This window comes from Salvelinus namaycush, chromosome 31 (assembly GCF_016432855.1).
Source record: "Salvelinus namaycush isolate Seneca chromosome 31, SaNama_1.0, whole genome shotgun sequence".
In the NCBI taxonomy this organism is placed as follows: domain Eukaryota; kingdom Metazoa; phylum Chordata; class Actinopteri; order Salmoniformes; family Salmonidae; genus Salvelinus; species Salvelinus namaycush.
The window spans coordinates 39818622-39837100 of record NC_052337.1 but is presented as its reverse complement, the minus strand read 5'-3'; the positions used below and the strand labels follow the sequence as shown (position 1 = coordinate 39837100).

The following is an 18479-nucleotide window of genomic DNA, read 5'->3' as shown; positions in this document are numbered from 1 at the left end:
TGGGCGACACCTGTAGGGGGTGGAGACCAAGCACAAAGACAGGTGAAACAGATCAGGGTGTGATTTTGGGATCAATTAACCATTTCTTTAGGAATTGTGATATGTGCTTGGGGTTATTGCTGGAATATCCACTTGCGGCCAAGTTTCAGCCTCCAGGAAAAGGCAACCATGTTTCGGGCTAAAATGTGCTGTTACTGGTTAAAGCTCATGATGCCGTTGACCTTAACAAGGGCCCCAGGACATTAAAGATCTACCACCATATTGTACAGTATGTATGGGGTTCATTTCTGCTTATGCATGCTTATTTCAACCCCAAACCCACCACTGGTGTGCGTGGCCAAAAAACTCACTTTTCCTGTCATCCAGCAAATGTAAATGCCTGTAGTTTGCTAAAAGGCATTGGCACTTGGACTAGAAACGGTGATATGGTCATATGACATGAAATTAGTGCTCTTTGGTCACCACACTAGTGGTGGGTTTGGTGTCAAAATAAGGATGTAAATGTAAAATATGGTGGTGGATTAAGGGCACTACATTCTACAGTGTTTTGATGTTGTATTCTGTATCCTCACTTGGCAAATTACTAAGGTTAATTTCAGTGTACAGATAACGAATTAAAGTATTAAGTAGACCTACTACTGTGCCTTTGTAAGTATTGTTGTGCTTGAATAATACAAGGTATGTCCACTTATTTGAGGCAAAAATGTAGAGCCACTTGGTTTTCTCATTTAAACCCTCCTTGCCCAGAGGTGTACTTTCCCTGAGCAGTCTCCATCCAGTCTCAAGGCTGAAGTTGAAGAATTCAGACGTTTTCTTTTTTTTCTTTTTTCATTGGGAACATTTACACTATGTTGGATGTGGCTGGCTCTGACGCAGAGCAGAAAGAGAGGGGTCTCATGGCAGAAGAAAGGGGTTTCCTTGTTAAACTTGGAGCCCATCAGTCATCCTGCTGGATCTGTTAGCCATGCAGTAGTGGATCTTTCCCTCAAATCAGATCAATTGAGTTTGTGTTTGTCACTGTGACCCGATGACGGGTCCCTCTCTCTGAGCTATCTCTTACTAATGACGACGCAGAGCTTCAGATGGTTTTTACATGTTGGATGTTTTTTCCTCTGCATTGTGTCTGATAGTGTTTTTTGCTATTGTCACTGCTTAATGTGATACATTAACTAGGCTAACTGTAAATTAACTGCTAAATAACTAACTGTATTAACTTCCTGTAGAAGACAAAAAGTCAGACAGACAGCGGGGCAATGACTTAGTATATCAAAGTTTGCTAGCCGACTATTAACTAACAATTAACTGACGGTTAACTAACTAGTACCTTACTGTGTCCCTATAGAAGAGAAGAAGCCAGGCAGCGAAGCGGTGGCGGAGTACCTGGAGGGCAAGCAGAAATATGAAGACATGAGGAAACAGAAACTGAAGAAGGGATCCAGCAGAGAAGCACAGGTAACAGAGGAGTCATTACTCAAAACTGTGTCAGCTGTCATTTACTCTCTACACATATTACATTTTAGTTATTTAGCAGACGCTCTTATCCAGAGCGACTTTCAGTAGTTAGTGCGTACATTTTCATACTGGTCCTCATTGAGGTCAGTTGGAGCTCTGGGATTATAGTGTTGATGACATTAATGATGACATCAAACGCATATAAATGACCAGCAGTGCATTTTTTTCTTGATACAACGGGGTTGAGGTGAAAGTCTAAGACTTAGATGAGCGTTAGATCTTAAGATTTTGTTTTGTTAGTGACCCAGATCTCCCAGTGACCGTTAAGCTGATTGTCTTGTAGACAATGGCGCTGCTGGACCGATTCAAGTCCAAGCTGTCTTCAGCCATCACTGAGACCTCCGAGGCCCCTGAGGAGGCCCCAGAGGAGCTGGCAGAGGACGACGACAAAGGATGGTACGTTATGGTTAGCGTTCTGGCGGTCATGATATTTTGTCAGACGGTGATTGTCATGCAAATGACTGCCGGTCTCAAGGTAATTGACCGTTAATTAACATAAAATATCCCAGACATTTAGCATCTCCGGGCTTCCACACATAGCCTACAAGCCAATGATGTGAACCTTTGGAACATTTACATTTGAAAAAGTTCAATAAATCCATTTAATATAGCCAACACCATCACAATAAAACCATTATTTATTTTAGGCAGGTCTAAAGAAACATGATTTGAAGAAAATGTACCCTATTTCAGAAGAACAGAATAGCATATTCTGAGTCGTCCTTATGTTAGACCCTGCTCTGGCTATGCCATATGGCTGTGGGCTACACTAGTTAATTTAGCAGGCAATATTTGCTTATAATTCCTGTGGCATTATTTTATATTATTTTATGGTAAGAAGAATACAATTGAACATAGCTGAATAAATTAAGGATATTTTTCCCAAACGATTTACGAGGAAGTTCGCACAAGCGACTATTCTCTGTTGAGCGTTTAACAAAGAAACAGTTCCTCCTATATGCATAATTTAGAGTTATTTATGCAACTTTAGTTGCGATACAAACTCTCTTTAAGGGTTCATCTGAGCGTTCGGTCCTAACAACATCAGTCAAGCACCCAAGCTAACTGGCTAACGTTAGTGTACTTCCAGACACAAATGAGAGAATAGCTCACTGACCATTTTACTCACCCTAGCAGAGCTGGTTAGGCTGTTTTCATATTATCCAGAGCTTGCAACAATTGACGTTTTTTTTTGTCAACGTTTACTGACACCGGCCATATTTAACAGGTGTTGAGAGTTCGTAAATTTCGTCAGTTATTCTGCGCTCTCTCGGACGAGAGTGCTCTGAAATCGGAGTAGATAGCCAGAGCGAATTTACTAGCTACGTCTATCAACAGTTGTCGCAGTGACATTCTATTGAAATGGTTACTTGCAAACAGCTAGCTAGGTAAACAATGAACCATAATAGCTAGCTAGGTAAACAATGTACCATAATTCTAACTCATGATGTTACTACCCTGCATTAATCTGCAGGTAGCTAACCAACCAGGTTCAATGTTAGCTAGTTAACATTAGGCTATAACTAGCAAAGCAAATGGCTCTGAGATACGAATAATAAGATCATACACGTAACGTTAGCTAGCGAGCCAGCCAGCTAATGTTAGCTGGCTAGCTAACAGTACACTTTACACTTTAACTTGAAATGAAAATTACTTTCTGCCAAATTAGAAACGTGTAATATCTGAAAATGTAGCTAGCAGTGACATTCTATTGAAATTAATACTTGCATAGTGGAGTCTTTTGATAAGACATGTAGCTAGCTAAACAATGAACCATAATCCCAAATCATGATAATGGAGAGCAACACTTATGCAGTTCTACTACACAATATATATATATTTTTTTAAAGCAGGATTACCTACATATACTGACCAGCTTAAATAGACAGAAGAGTGCTATATGGCAGACCAATCCGAACTCATGTCTCGGCATGTCCAGCCATTCATTATCTCAGCCTATCATAGCTAGCGGGAAGGTTGCTTACTTTAGTGGCTAAACCAACTAGGCTCATAATTTAACAATTGTATTCGTATTTACAGATGGCATACACGTTTGTTATTAAGGCACATGAAAGTTCACATGTTCCAGAAGGCATTTCTGCCCAAAAAAACACATTTTGAAAAAAAAAAGTTTTAGTTCAAATGTGTTCCTGTGAAGTAGTGACCCGCGACATACGCCTAGTTTCCTGAAACTAGTCACAAATATCTACATAAATATGACAGATCTTGCTTCTTTTGCCTGTTTTGTTTGTTTAATATACAACAGCAATATGTTGGATAAAGCAATTTTACAGATTCGGCTATTTTTAGATTTTTGTTATGCTGTAATAAAGGCTTTACAAAGGTTTTTCGTTAGAACAGACTTGTATTACTTACAATTTATTTAGTGTTTACACTGTTCCCAACAGGCAGAAAAATAATACTGTCATCTAACAGCACCTGTTTGTCACACATAATATGCACGCAGGTCTCGCTACTATTTTTAACACAGTGTGACCATCGGGCTCTTTCTTGAGTCACTTTTGTGTCTCCATTATTTAATCAAACCGTGTGCTTAAAGCACCAAACAAGCTCAGTGCATATGTAGTTGATTTTATTCAAACACACATGATCTGTCAGGATGACTCTCGGTCAACCAAGATTTTTTTTTAGTCGGGAACAGCCTTACTTGCAATAAGTCCTAAGCAAAGTGTCCCACTGGGCACAGAAGTCAGTTCAACATCTAGTTTTGATTTACATTTGGATGAGTTGTCAAACTAACGTGAATTCAACTTGAAATCAACAAAAAATGGCACCGTGTCATTGGATTTAGATTAAAAGTTGGGGATGAAAAGACGGAAATGCCCTTACGTCGAGGACTTTTTGCAGATCCAACCAGTTTTCCACGTTGATTCAACGTCATGACATTGATGGAATAGGGTGCCATTCAGGACGAGCCCTACTGTTGTTACCAGTTCTAGTGTGCCAGCCAGAGCAGCCCATCCACCATCCATCCCCCCCCCCCCCCCCCCCCCTATCCTGTAACAGATATGTTATGTCTGTTAATGGCCAGTCATAACACAGGCCTGAGGAGCTGCTCCTTAACGACTTGACACACTGTTGAACTTTATACAGTGGATCAACACACTCTGACGGCTCTAGATTATATACAGTGCATTCGGAAAGTATTCAGACCCCTTTACTTTTTGGCTGGGGTCTTTGACAATTTTTAGGGCCTTCCTCTGACACCGCCTGGTGTAGAGGTCCTGGATGGCAGGAAGCTTAGCCCCAGTGATGTACTGGGCTCTACGCACTACGTACGCACTACGTACACACTATAAAATAAAAACTATCACATTTACATAAGTATTCAGACACTTTACTCAGTACTTTGTTGAAGCACCTTTGGCAGCGATTACAACCTCGAGTCTTCTTGGGTATGACGCTACAAGGTTGGCTCACCTGTATTTGGTGAGTTTCTCCCATTCTTCTCTGCAGATCCTCTCAAGCTCTGTCAGGTTGGATGGGGAGCGTTGCTGTACAGCTATTTTCAGGTCTCTCCAAAGATGTTCGATTGGGTTCAATGTCAGGCTCTGGCTGGGCCACTCAAGGATTCAGAGACTTGTCCCGCTGCCACAACTATGCTTCACTGTAGATAGAGATGGTGCCAGGTTTCCTCCAGACGTGACATTCAGGCCAAAGAGTTCAATCTTGGTTTCATTAAACCAGAGAATCTTGTTTCTCTTGGTCTGAGAGACTTTAGGTTCCTTTTGGCAAACTCCAAGCGGGCTATCATGTGCCTTTTACTCAGGAGTGGCTTCCGTCTGGCCACTATACCATAAAGGCCTGATTGGTGGAGTGCTGCAGAGATGGTTTTCCTTCTGGAAGTTTCTCCCATCTCCACAGAGGAACTCTAGAGCTCTGTCAGACTGACCATCGGTTTCTTGGTCACCCCCCAGACCAAGGCCCTTCTCCCCCGATTGTTCAGTTTGGCCCGGCGACCAGCTCTAGGAAGAGTCTTGGTGGTTCCAAACTTCTTTCATTTAAGAATGATGGAGGCCACTGTGTTCTTGGGGACCTTCAGAGCTGCAGAAATGTTTTGGTACCCTTCCCCATATCTGTGCCTTGTCACAATCCTGTCTCGGAGCTCTTTGACAATTCCTTTGACATGGCTTGGTTTTTGCTCTGATACGCACGGTCAGCTGTGGGACCTTATATAGACAGGTGTGTGCCTTTCCAAATCATGTCCAATCAATGGAATTTACCACAGGTGAACTACAATCGAGTTGTAGAAACATCTCAAGAATGATCAATAGAAACAGGATGCACCTGAGCTCAATTTTGAGTCTCATAGCAAAGAGTCTGAATACTTATGCAAATAAGGCATTTCTGTTTTTTATTTTGTTTCTACATTTGCAAACATTTCTGAACCTATTTTCGCTTTGTCATTATGGGGTATTGTGTGTAGATTGATGAGGGAAAAAATGTGTATAATCAATTGAACAAAGTCAAGGGGTCTGAATACTTTCCGAACGCACTGTAGATGTAGCTATGGCCTGGGTGCCAGCCTTAGGTTTTAGTTTCCGTACTCTCAGAAACACAGACTGCCAGCCAGGTGAAAGCATTGCTCTAACATGGGCATGTTTATTTCTCTCTACTTTGACATACTTTGTTTTGTCTTAGTAGGCTTGGCTCATTTTGTGTGTGTGTGTGTGTGGTGCGACTACCTGTGTGTGTCTTCATGAGTACAGATGTGTGTGTTGTAAAGGCCGTTCCCGACCCTCGGCACAGCTCTACAGTAATAGTGGATGCCACTTTCTCTACCATCTAGGCCTTATACCAGGAATGAAGGGTTTGTCTGTGTCCCTAATCTGTGTTTTACACAAGACAACATTGAGTTGCCACTGTGTAAGAAACTAGCACATTGGGAAGTATAGGGATGTTTCTCTAAGGTTTTAGTGTGTGCAGGCTGAAGCTATAGAATGTGATGTACACTACAGTTAGGAGGACACTGTTCAGTACTGTAGTCTGTTGGCTCGCACCGCTCCTTCTGTCAGACAAATCAGATGCATATGGAATTCCATTTTTTTCTCCCCCGGCCGGTCACATTTATGGTCTATTTCGGTTCTATTTTTCAATTTGATTACCTCCTCAAGATGGATTGTGTTTTGACGTTTCTCCTCTCTGCTGCTGATGTGTTTTCAACGTCCTGCTGTGTCCTGACCAGAACAGAGAGCCTCACCGCAGTACTGACGACTCACTGAGAGCGAGACGCAGAGACACGGAGGGAGAGGGAGGGAGGGCTCCAGCCTACAGGAAACAAGCTAGCTAACACATTGCCCTGTGGAGCGGCTCCTGCTGGGAGTTAAAACACGGCCGTGTGTCTGTGTATTGGCACCTGACGCCGTGCCAATACTTCAGATATACCAGTTTATTGAAGGCAATGAAGACAGCAGTGTGTGTGTGTTTGCAGAGCCTGGTCTCTCTGCCGTTTCCCTCAGTGGGCAGACAGAGCCACAGTCAGGAAATCAGCTTTTACATCGTGTTTTCCTCTCCCATTCTGATTTTCACCAACAGACCTCTGAGTCTCTCTCTCAGACCTCAATATATAGAGAGCGAGAGAGAGTCAGAGGGCTGAAATGAATCCCATGTGTTTGAACTTCGAGGAAAGTGTCTGTGTGAGAGATTTAGAATAACAAAACCTGTAGTTGCTATTAGTCTCAGCCAGCCAGGCCCCCAGCTCAGTCTCACTGTTTGGCCCCCGCCAGCCAGCTAGGTATGAGACAGGAGGAGGAGGAGGAGGAGGGAAGACAGGGGCACAGTAGCCTAGCAGTCCCAGGCTGTGTCCCAAAAGGCACCCCGGGTCCCAAATGGTGCCCAGGGCTCTGGTAAGAAGTAGTGCACTATATAGGGAATAGGGTGTCATTTGGGCTGCAGACCTAATCTAGAACAACACCCGCCAGCCACGCACTAGCGTAGGATGTCTGTGCCACTCTGCGAGCTCTGGTACAGGAACTATTGGGTTACTACAGGTCAGACTCCCCAAGTCAAGTCTGGGCCAGGGGACTGTAAACTACTCCGTCTGGGTCTACAAACGTTATACTTTCTAGATCGCTCTGCTAACACACACACACACACACACACACACACACACACACACACACACACACACACACACACACACTCTCACTCCAAGAAGCCAGCCATAGAGCCTCTGTCGCCCCACCCCCACCCCTCTTTCCTCCCTCTTTTCAGAAAGCGAAAGAAAAACAAATAGAGGAAAGGCTTCTGAGTTCTGAGGCTTCTGGGTAGAGAGTGGGTTTGATAAGCAGACTGGAGCGCTGAATGGTGGGAGCCCAGAGCCTGGCACACATACACATATACAGTGCCTTCAGAAAGTATTCACACCACTTCACTTTTTCCACATTTTGTTGTTACAAAGTGGAATAAATATGTATTTTAATTTTCACCTCTTTTCACTCTGTCATTTAGGTTAGTACTGTGGAGTAACTACAGTGTTGTTGATCCATCCTCATTTTTTTCCTATAACAGCCATTAAACTGTAACTGTTTTTAAGTCACCGTTGGCTTCATGGTGAAATCCCTGAGTGGTTTCCTTCCTCTCCGGCAACTGAGTTAGGAATAACACCTGTATCTTTGTAGTGACTGGGTGTATTGATTCACCATCCAAAGTGTAATTAATAACTTCACCATGCTCAAAGGGATATTTAATGTCTGCTTCTTTTCTTTTTTTTTTACCCATCTACCAATAGGTGCCCTTTGTGAGGCATTGGAAAACCTCCATGGTCTTTGGCGTTGCATCTGTGTTTGAAATTCACTGCTCAACTGAAGGACCTTACAGATACTTGTATGTGTGGGGTACAGAGATAGGGTAGTCTTTCAAAAATCTTGTTACTATTTTTGCACACAGTGTGTCTATGCAATTTATTATGTGACTTCTTAAGCACATTTTTACTCCTGAACTTATTTAGGCTTGCCATAACAAAGGTGTTGAATACTTATTGACTCAAGACATTTGAGCTTTTAATTTTTTATTAATTTGCAAACATTTAGAAAAACATCATACCACTTTGACACTATGGGGTGTTGTGTGTAGATTGACACAATCTCAATTTAATCCATTTTAAATTCCGGCTGTAACACAACAAAATGTGGAAAAGGTCAAGGGGTGTGAATACTTTCTGAAGTCACTGTGTGTATACATATACACACACACATACACACACTGTTCTGTAGTCTGGGCAATGAGGCTGTGTTCCTGTCATCACTGAGGCTGCTAGACAAATTATGGTAGCGGTCCGCCTCGCACTGCAGGACTCCTCAGTCTGCCAGAGTAGAGCCACCATGACATCCTGGATGAGCTGTCACTACCACTGCCCAGTTCACATGAACACAGGAGGGGGGACTGCAGAGCACACACACATGCTTTACCTATGTACCCAGGCAGACTAAAAGGCAGACAAACACATAAGGCTGCACGATTCTCCCTCCCTCTTTCTTAAGGCTGCTTCCCAATCCCACGCACTTCAAGCCTCGCCCCCATGTCACTCTCCTTGTGCTCGGGAATTCACTCTGCCTCCATTGACCAAACCACAGCGTGCAGTCTACAGATTTTTCCAAACAAGAACTGCAGTAGGCAGCGTTCCACTTTGCTTCTTAACATAAATCAACATTTCTATATTTGACTATTCGCTTGTGTAACTTGCTCTCTGCAAGCTACAAATGTGTCCGTATCTCACTGGATTTAGCTAGCTAGCTAACAATTAGCATTAGGAGCTGAAACACATTTTTGCTAGCTAAGGCCAGTGAGATACGGAAAATCTTGCTAGCAAACTTTTACTCTAATACAGGCCGGAACCCGTGGTGCAACAGCTTGTTTCTTAATCAGAGAGAACAAGGCGAAGAATGTTCTAACATCTTTGTCTGAACGTACATATCTATTTAAATCTAATTAGGGTCGCCTGGGAAACACTGACCAACACTTTGGTTCCTACTCTGTCACAACCATCTCCTCCCATATTTTTCTTCATTCGTTTTCATGCCAACCTAAACTGCATTCCAAGTGTCCACAGTATTCCAACCATGAAATTAGAATGATCATTCCATTTCTATGATTCCAACAGTTTTCCCAAGTGTTTTGATCTATATACGCAAGTAAAATTGCAGTATTTGGTACAAAAATTGCAATTAGATATGTTGCCCGTATTGTGCAGCCCTACACATACAAACACATACACTGAGTGTATAAAACATTATGAACACCTGCTCTTTCCATGACATAGACTGACCAGGTGAAAGCTGTTAAATGTCACTTGTTAAATCCACTTCAATCTGTGTAGATGAAAGGGAGGAGACAGGCCAAAGAAGGATTTTTAAGCATTGAGACAATTGAGACATTGATTGTGTGGGTGTGCCATTCAGAGGGTGAATGGGCAAGACAAAATAATCAAGTGCCTTTGAACGGGGTATGGTAGTAGGTGCCAGGCACACCGGTTTGTATCAAGCACTGCAACGCTGCTGGGTTTTTAACGCTCAACGGTTCCCCGTGTGTATTAAGAATGCTCCGCCACCCAAAGGACATCCAGCCTACTTGACACAACTGTGGAAAGCATTGGAGTCAACATGGGCCAGCATCCCTGTGGAACGCTTTCGACACCTTGTACAGTTCATACCCCGAGGAATTGAGGCTGTCTTGAGGGCAAAAGGGGGGGGGTGCAACTCAATATTAGGAAGGTGTTCTTAATGTTTTGTACACTCAGTGTATATATAATATGCCATTTAGCAGATGTTTTTATGCTCTACCAACTGAGCTACCAAGGACCGCTATATACACATGCTTCACCGAAGCACATGGGCAGACACACACACATAGACACACACAGACAAGCCATCTGACAAAAATACACTCATACTGTACACTTAGCTTCGCATACAGACTCAAGTGCACACTCAGACACACGCCATCCAACACACACATACAAGGAGGACACACATTTCAATGTGATCTTAGTGGCTGATTAAAGGGGATCTGTCCCTAGGACCATACAGCAGAACTCGTATGGCAATAAGTTGGCTTATATTCTATTACTATAGAACGTTCATTATGTAAGTAATACCCCAGCTTGTCTGTTTTTCCATTGTCCGATTCGGACGGGATTCGTTTTTATGAAATTGCCCCCTGTAAATCTTTTTTTTCTTCTTTTTATATACTGTTATGATGGAAGACTGGAGGCTGTTCTAGGCATGAACGGTGCAAAACGGCTGCCAGCTAAACTGGTTGAAATATGCAGGAATCGCTCCGCCATTTCCTGGTTGCTAAATTTCTAATAGTTTGCCTAATGTCAGTTTATATGACAAAACAAGCAATGTGTAGAGATTTATTGTACCATCTAAACCGCTATGAAATACACTATATATACAAAAGTATGTCGACACCCCTTCAAATTAGTGGGTTTGGCTATTTCAGCCACACCCGTTGCTGACAGGTGTATAAAATTGAGCACACAGCCATGCAATCGCCATAGACAAACATGGACAGTAGAATGGCCTTGCTGAAGAGCTCAGTGACTTTTAACCTGGCACCGTCATAGGATGCCACCTTTCCAACAAGTCAGTTTGTCAAATTTTTGCCCTGCTAGAGCTGCCCCAGTCAACTGTAAGTGCTGTTATTTTGAGGTGGCAACGTCTAGGAGCAACAACAGCTCAGCCGCGAAGTGGTAGGCCACACAAGCTCACAGAATGGGATCGCCGAGTGCTGAAGCGCACAGCGCGTAAAATTCATCTGTCCTCGGTTGCAAAACTCACTACCGAGTTCCAAACTGCCACTGGAAGCATTGTCAGCACAAGAAGTGTTCACCGGGAGCTTCATGAAATGGGTTTCCATGGCCGACCAGCCGCACGCAAGCCTAAGATCACCATGTGCATTGCCAAGCGTCGGCTGGAGTGGTGTAAAGCTTGCCCCCATTGGACTCTGGAGCAGTGGAAACGTGTTCTCTGGAGTGATGAATCACGCTTCACCATCTGGCAGTCCGACAAACAAATCTGGGTTTGGCGGATGCCAGGAGAACGCTACCTGCCCCAATGCATAGTTCCAACTGTAAAGTTTGGAGGAGGAGGAGTAATGGTCTGGGGCTGTTTTTCGTGGTTCGGGCTAAGCCCCTTAGTTCCAGTGAAGGGAAATCATAACGCTACAGCAGACAATGGCATTCTAGACGATTCTGTGCTTCCAACTTTGTGGCAACTGTTTAGGGAAGGCCCTTTCCTGTTTCAGCATGACAATACCCCTGTGCACAAAGCAAGGTCCATACAGAAATATTTTGTTGAGATCGGTGTGGAAGAACTTGACTGGCCTGCACAGAGCCCTGACCTCAACCCCATTGAACAGGGGGCCTAATCGCCGAACATCAGTGCCCTACCTCACTAATGCTCTTGTGGCTGAATGGAAGCAAGTCCCTGCAGCAATGTTCCAACATCTAGTGAACAGCCTTCCCAGAAGAGTGGAGGCTGTTATAGCAGCAAAGGGGGGACCAACTCCATATTAATGCCCTTGATTTTGGAATGAGATGTTTGACAAGCAGGTGTCCACATACTTTTGACCATGTAGTGTATTTAAACTTGTCTAGGAATAGCCTAATATTGGCTTTCAGTTAGGAGAAAGTATAAATAGTATCAATAAGAACCATGAACTGTATGCAGACATTTAGTTAACTGATGTATTCGGCAATTTATCAATTCATTGGCGCACTATCATTTACTTAATCTTTTAAAAAAGACAAATAGTCACTGGGAACGTTGATATATGACAAAACAGAACTCATCTGTAGGCTATGTGCATAGGACTTTGTTTGCATAACACTTTGTACATAGCTCTTGGCATCAATTTGTTCTCATGTTCTTGCCCAAACTGGGTGCAGCACTGTAAAACTCTGTAATATCCCTCAAAACACAGGGATTTTTTTTTTTTTTTTTTTTCACCTTTATTTAACCAGGTAGGCTAGTTGAGAACAAGTTCTCATTTGCAACTGCGACCTGGCCAAGATAAAGCATAGCAGTGAGAACAGACAACAACACAGAGTTACACATGGAGTAAACAATAAACAAGTCAATAACATGGTAGAAAAAAAGAGAATCTATATACAATGTGTGCAAAAGGCATGAGGAGGTAGGCAATAAATCGAATAATTACAATTTAGCAGATTAACACTGGAGTGATAAATCATCAGATGATCATGTGCAAGTAGAGATACTGATGTGCAAAAGAGCAGAAAAGTAAATAAATAAAAGCAGTATGGGGGGTGAGGTAGGTAAATTGGGTGGGCTATATACCGATGGACTATGTACAGCTGCAGCGATCGGTTAGCTGCTCGGATAGCAGATGTTTAAAGTTGTTGAGGGAGATAAAAGTCTCCAACTTCAGAGATTTTTGCAATTCGTTCCAGTCGCAGGCAGCAGAGAACTGGAAGGAAAGGCGTCCAAATGAGGTTTTGGCTTTAGGGATGATCAGTGAGATACACCTGCTGGAGCGCGTGCTACGGGTGGGTGTAGCCATCGTGACCAGTGAACTGAGATAAGGCGGCACTTTACCTAGCATAGCCTTGTAGATGACCTGGACCCAGTGGGTCTGACGACGAACATGTAGCGAGGGCCAGCCGACTAGGGCATACAGGTCGCAGTGGTGGGTCGTATAAGGTGCTTTAGTAACAAAACGGATGGCACTGTGATAAACTGCATCCAGTTTGCTGAGTAGAGTATTGGAAGCTATTTTGTAGATGACATCGCCGAAGTCGAGGATCGGTAGGATAGTCAGTTTTACTAGGGTAAGTTTGGCGGCGTGAGTGAAGGAGGCTTTGTTGCGAAATAGAAAGCCGACTCTAGATTTGATTTTGGATTGGAGATGTTTGATATGAGTCTGGAAGGAGAGTTTGCAGTCTAGCCAGACACCTAGGTACTTATAGATGTCCACATATTCTAGGTCGGAACCGTCCAGGGTGGTGATGCTAGTCGGGCATGCGGGTGCAGGCAGCGAACGGTTGAAAAGCATGCATTTGGTTTTACTAGCGTTTAAGAGCAGTTGGAGGCCACGGAAGGAGTGTTGTATGGCATTGAAGCTCGTTTGGAGGTTAGATAGCACAGTGTCCAAGGAAGGGCCAGAAGTATACAGAATGGTGTCGTCTGCGTAGAGGTGGATCAGGGAATCGCCCGCAGCAAGAGCAACATCATTGATATATACAGAGAACAGAGTCGGCCCGAGAATTGAACCCTGTGGTACCCCCATAGAGACTGCCAGAGGACCGGACAACATGCCCTCCGATTTGACACACTGAACTCTGTCTGCAAAGTAGTTGGTGAACCAGGCAAGGCAGTCATTAGAAAAACCGAGGCTACTGAGTCTGCCGATAAGAATATGGTGATTGACAGAGTCGAAAGCCTTGGCCAGGTCGATGAAGACGGCTGCACAGTAATGTCTTTTATCGATGGCGGTTATGATATCGTTTAGTACCTTGAGCGTGGCTGAGGTGCACCCGTGACCGGCTCGGAAACCGGATTGCACAGCGGAGAAGGTACGGTGGGATTCGAGATGGTCAGTGATCTGTTTGTTGACTTGGCTTTCGAAGACCTTAGATAGGCAGGGCAGGATGGATATAGGTCTGTAACAGTTTGGGTCCAGGGTGTCTCCCCCTTTGAAGAGGGGGATGACCGCGGCAGCTTTCCAATCCTTGGGGATCTCAGATGATACGAAGGAGAGGTTGAACAGGCTGGTAATAGGGGGTGCGACAATGGCGGCGGACAGTTTCAGAAATAGGGGGTCCAGATTGTCAAGCCCAGCTGATTTGTATGGGTCCAGGTTTTCCAGCTCTTTCAGAACATCTGCTATCTGGATATGGGTAAAGGAGAAGCTGGGGAGGCTTGGGCGAGTAGCAGCGGGGGGGGCGGGGCTGTTGGCCAAGGTTGGAGTCGCCAGGAGGAAGGCATGGCCAGCCATTGAGAAATGCTTGTTGAAGTTTTCGATTATCACGGATTTATCGGTGGTGACCGTGTTACCTAGCCTCAGTGCAGTGGGCAGCTGGGAGGAGGTGCTATTGTTCTCCATGGACTTTACAGTATCCCAGAACTTTTTGGAGTTAGAGCTACAGGATGCAAATTTCTGCTTGAAAAAGCTGGCCTTTGCTTTCCTGACTGACTGCGTGTATTGGTTCCTGACTTCCCTGAACAGTTGCATATCGCGGGGGCTCTTCGATGCTATTGCAGTTCGCCACAGGATGTTTTTGTGCTGGTCGAGGGCAGTCAGGTCTGGAGTGAACCAAGGGCTATATCTGTTCTTAGTTCTGCATTTTTTGAACGGAGCATGCTTGTCTAATATGGTGAGGAAGTAACTTTTAAAGAATGACCAGGCATCCTCAACTGACGGGATGAGGTCAATATCCTTCCAGGGTACCCGGGCCAGGTCGATTAGAAAGGCCTGCTCGCAGAAGTGTTTTAGGGAGCGTTTGACAGTGATGAGGGGTGGTCGTTTGACCGCGGACCCGTAGCGGATACAGGCAATGAGGCAGTGATCGCTGAGATCTTGATTGAAGACAGCAGAGGTGTATTTGGAGGGCAAGTTGGTCAGGATAATGTCTATTAGGGTGCCCATGTTTACGGATTTAGGGTTGTACCTGGTGGGTTCCTTGATGATTTGTGTGAGATTGAGGGCATCAAGCTTAGATTGTAGGACTGCCGGGGTGTTAAGCATATCCCAGTTTAGGTCACCTAACAGAACAAACTCTGAAGCTAGATGGGGAGCGATCAATTCACAGATGGTGTCCAGGGCACAGCTGGGAGCTGAGGGGGGTCGGTAGCAGGCGGCAACAGTGAGAGACTTATTTCTGGAGAGATTAATTTTTAAAATTAGAAGTTCGAACTGTTTGGGCATAGACCTGGAAAGTATGACAGAACTTTGCAGGCTATCTCTGCAGTAGATTGCAACTCCTCCCCCTTTGGCAGTTCTATCTTGACGGAAAGTATTATAGTTGGGTATGGAAATCTCAGAATTTTTGGTGGCCTTCCTAAGCCAGGATTCAGACACGGCAAGGACATCAGGGTTGGCAGAGTGTGCTAAAGCGGTGAGTAAGACAAACTTAGGGAGGAGGCTTCTGATGTTGACATGCATGAGGCCAAGGCTTTTTCGATCACAGAAGTCAACAAATGAGGGTGCCTGGGGACATGCAGGGCCTGGGTTTACCTTCACATCACCCGAGGAACAGAGGAGTAGTAGGATGAGGGTGCGGCTAAAGGCTATCAAAACTGGTCGCCTAGAGCGTTGGGGACAAGGAATAAAAGGAGCAGATTTATGGGCGTGGTAGAATAGATTCTGGGCATAATGTGCAGACAGGGGTATGGTGGGGCACGGGTACAGCGGAGGCAAGCCCAGGCACTGGGTGATGATAAGAGAGGTTGTATCTCTGGACATGCTGGTCTCAATGGGTGAGGTCACCGCATGTGTGGGAGGTGGGACAAAGGAGGTATCAGAGGTACGGAGAGTGGAACTACGGGGTCCATTGCAAACCAAAACAATGATAACTAGCCTGAACAACAGTATACAAGGCATATTGATATTTGAGAGAGACATACAGTAAGGCATAAAGTGATTGCAGGTCTTGATTGGGAGAGCTAGCTAAAACAACAGGTGAGATAACAGCAGCTAGTCAGCTAACACAGCAACAGCAGGTAAAAATGGCGACGACTAGGCCGAGAGGGTCGGATTAACTACACACAGAGCCTGAGTTAAAACACAGAGCCGACAGATAAAACACAAATAAACAGAATGGAGTACCGTGAATTAATGGACAGTCCGGCAGGCATCAGCTATGTAGCCAAGTGATCATAGGGATGACGATTCACACTAGATAAATATTATATATAGGACCTGGGAGTTTGTAAAAAAAAAAAAAAAAAAATGGTAGGTTTTTGGGGCTGGAATAATAACCTTCCCGCCAAGTAAAAATGATAGATATGGCAGATTCGGACAAGATAGGGCTTTAACTAACTACCTGTAATAGTAGTACATCACTGTAATAGCGCAAACAGTCAAAGAGATTTGGGCCTGAAGCTCTTCGTCTGGTTTGGCTTTGTCTCCGTCTCTCGGCTTCTGTGAATTGGTGATAGCATCTTCCCTTTTATCTTGTTTTTAATTCCCCGGGGGTTGCAGCTCCGTGACCCCTGGTAACGCATGGCCTTTATCAGAACCCTCCAAACAGGTGTGGTGTGTCAAGACACTGTCAGAGCGTTATGCATGTCGCGCAAATCCCTCTGCGCCAGGCAGATGTGTCTGCGTGATGGACACCGGTGACCTGCCTCACCCCTCTTGTCCTCTCTCTCCACTCTGCTGTCTCCCCGGGAATTCCTGCTCTCACTGTATCTATATACTGGGAGTTTGATCGATAACTGTTACACTGACGCGCTTGGCCTATTAGGTAACGTGTCAGGGGTTTTTCGTCAAAGTGTTGATAGAGGCTGAATCATGAAGACAGTTGCCTTTTCAAACCGAACAATCTCTTCAGATTCCGCCGTTCTCCCTTTTTCTCTGTTTTGCGGAGGTGCTGCTTGCTGCAAGTCCACAAAGGACAAAAGAACAGCCAAGGATGCTTCCACATGCATATCAGTCATCTTTCTTCTCTTATTCCTATTCCTCCTCATCACGTACCTCCTCCTCATCTTCCGCTCCATCCTCTTCCTGCTCCTCCCGAAGAGAACGGAACATTTCAACCCTGTATTTTGTACCATGTTTTTATTCTTACACTAATGTGATAAGGGCACGTGTTGCTGTGTTGTAGCCTGTTCCTTTACCATCAATACAATGCCATCACTCACCACCATGGCATCTTGATACCATAAATGCCTGTTGTGACAGAACACCGGCTTCAAAGGGAATGTGATTTTATTTGAACTGATGGAGAGGAACAGATGGAGAGTTCCATATCACTAGATGTGATTTACTGAGTTGACATCACAGTGCTGTATTTGCTGTTCTTTGAACCTCCTCTTTCTCTGATTTTAGGATGGCCCATGTTCTCCAGTTTGACGAGCAAACCAGGAAAGTCAAGGATGCCAACATGCAGGACGAAGACACGTTTGAGATCTCCGATCCACGAAACCCCGTCAACAAACGGCGGAGAGAGGAGAGCAAGAAGATCATGAAGGAGAAGAAGTCCAAGAGGTGAGGGGTCAGGGATTAGGCATGGAGATTAACCCCAGCCATGTGACTGACCAGGCCTCTCCTCTCTTCCTCTCTAACCTACCACTTCAAAAACAACTGTCTCTCCTGAGTGAACTTTGAACCTTGGAATGCCATGAACAACCAAAACAAAGCTATTTCTGAGAAGCTGTTGGAATCCATTCACATCTGAACTAAGGGAACGGCTAACACAGGGCTAATGTGACTTCAGCCCATCAGGGTTATCCCTCATAAAAGGGAAACGCACATGACCTGACAGCTATAGCTAATCTAAAACTATCCGTCATCAAGACATAGTATCATTTTGAACTGCAACGTGAACCCACATTTTCCAAGAATAGGTTCATTTTCTGTCATACAGTACTGTATGTTGTGATTGCGGGAGTTTTGGAAAGTAAAGGTGAAATGTTGAGAAATGCCCAGGTATCCAGGTAAAGTAGGGTGATGGATGATGGTCCAAGTCATTGATGTCAACATGTCTGATGACCAATGTTGTGAACATGTACTGATAATAAATGACCTTTGTCATAAGACATAAATTCCTTTTGATGTGTGCAGCTGTGTTTGTATTCCTCTCTGCGTTTGCTGTATTAAGAACTCCTCAACCATTGGCTTGGGCAGGTGAGCGCAACATGGAGGATACACACTGGGATGTCCAATTGTTTACTGTCCGTGGAGACGGGGAGAGGAACCCAACTTCGACTATTTACATTTGACATTTGACTCATTTAGCAGATGTTCTAATCCAGAGCGAT

At 44.4% G+C, this 18479-nt stretch overlaps 1 protein-coding gene across 2 annotated transcripts in view; it reads left to right on the top strand.

The window, feature by feature from the left end:
* Positions 1 to 18267, top strand: part of cwc27 (CWC27 spliceosome associated cyclophilin) — a 56079-nt gene extending 37812 nt beyond the window's left edge. Inside the window, exons 12-14 of one of the 2 annotated variants that reach the window (XM_038971120.1) lie at positions 1343 to 1452; positions 1796 to 1908; positions 17548 to 18267. In XM_038971120.1, coding sequence (XP_038827048.1) covers positions 1343 to 1452; positions 1796 to 1908; positions 17548 to 17710 — 386 coding nt within the window. In that variant the 3' untranslated portion in view covers positions 17711 to 18267. The remainder of the gene's footprint in view (positions 1 to 1342; positions 1453 to 1795; positions 1909 to 17547) is intronic. The other variant, XM_038971122.1, reaches the window with a different exon arrangement.
* The last annotated feature ends 212 nt before the right edge of the window (positions 18268 to 18479 follow it).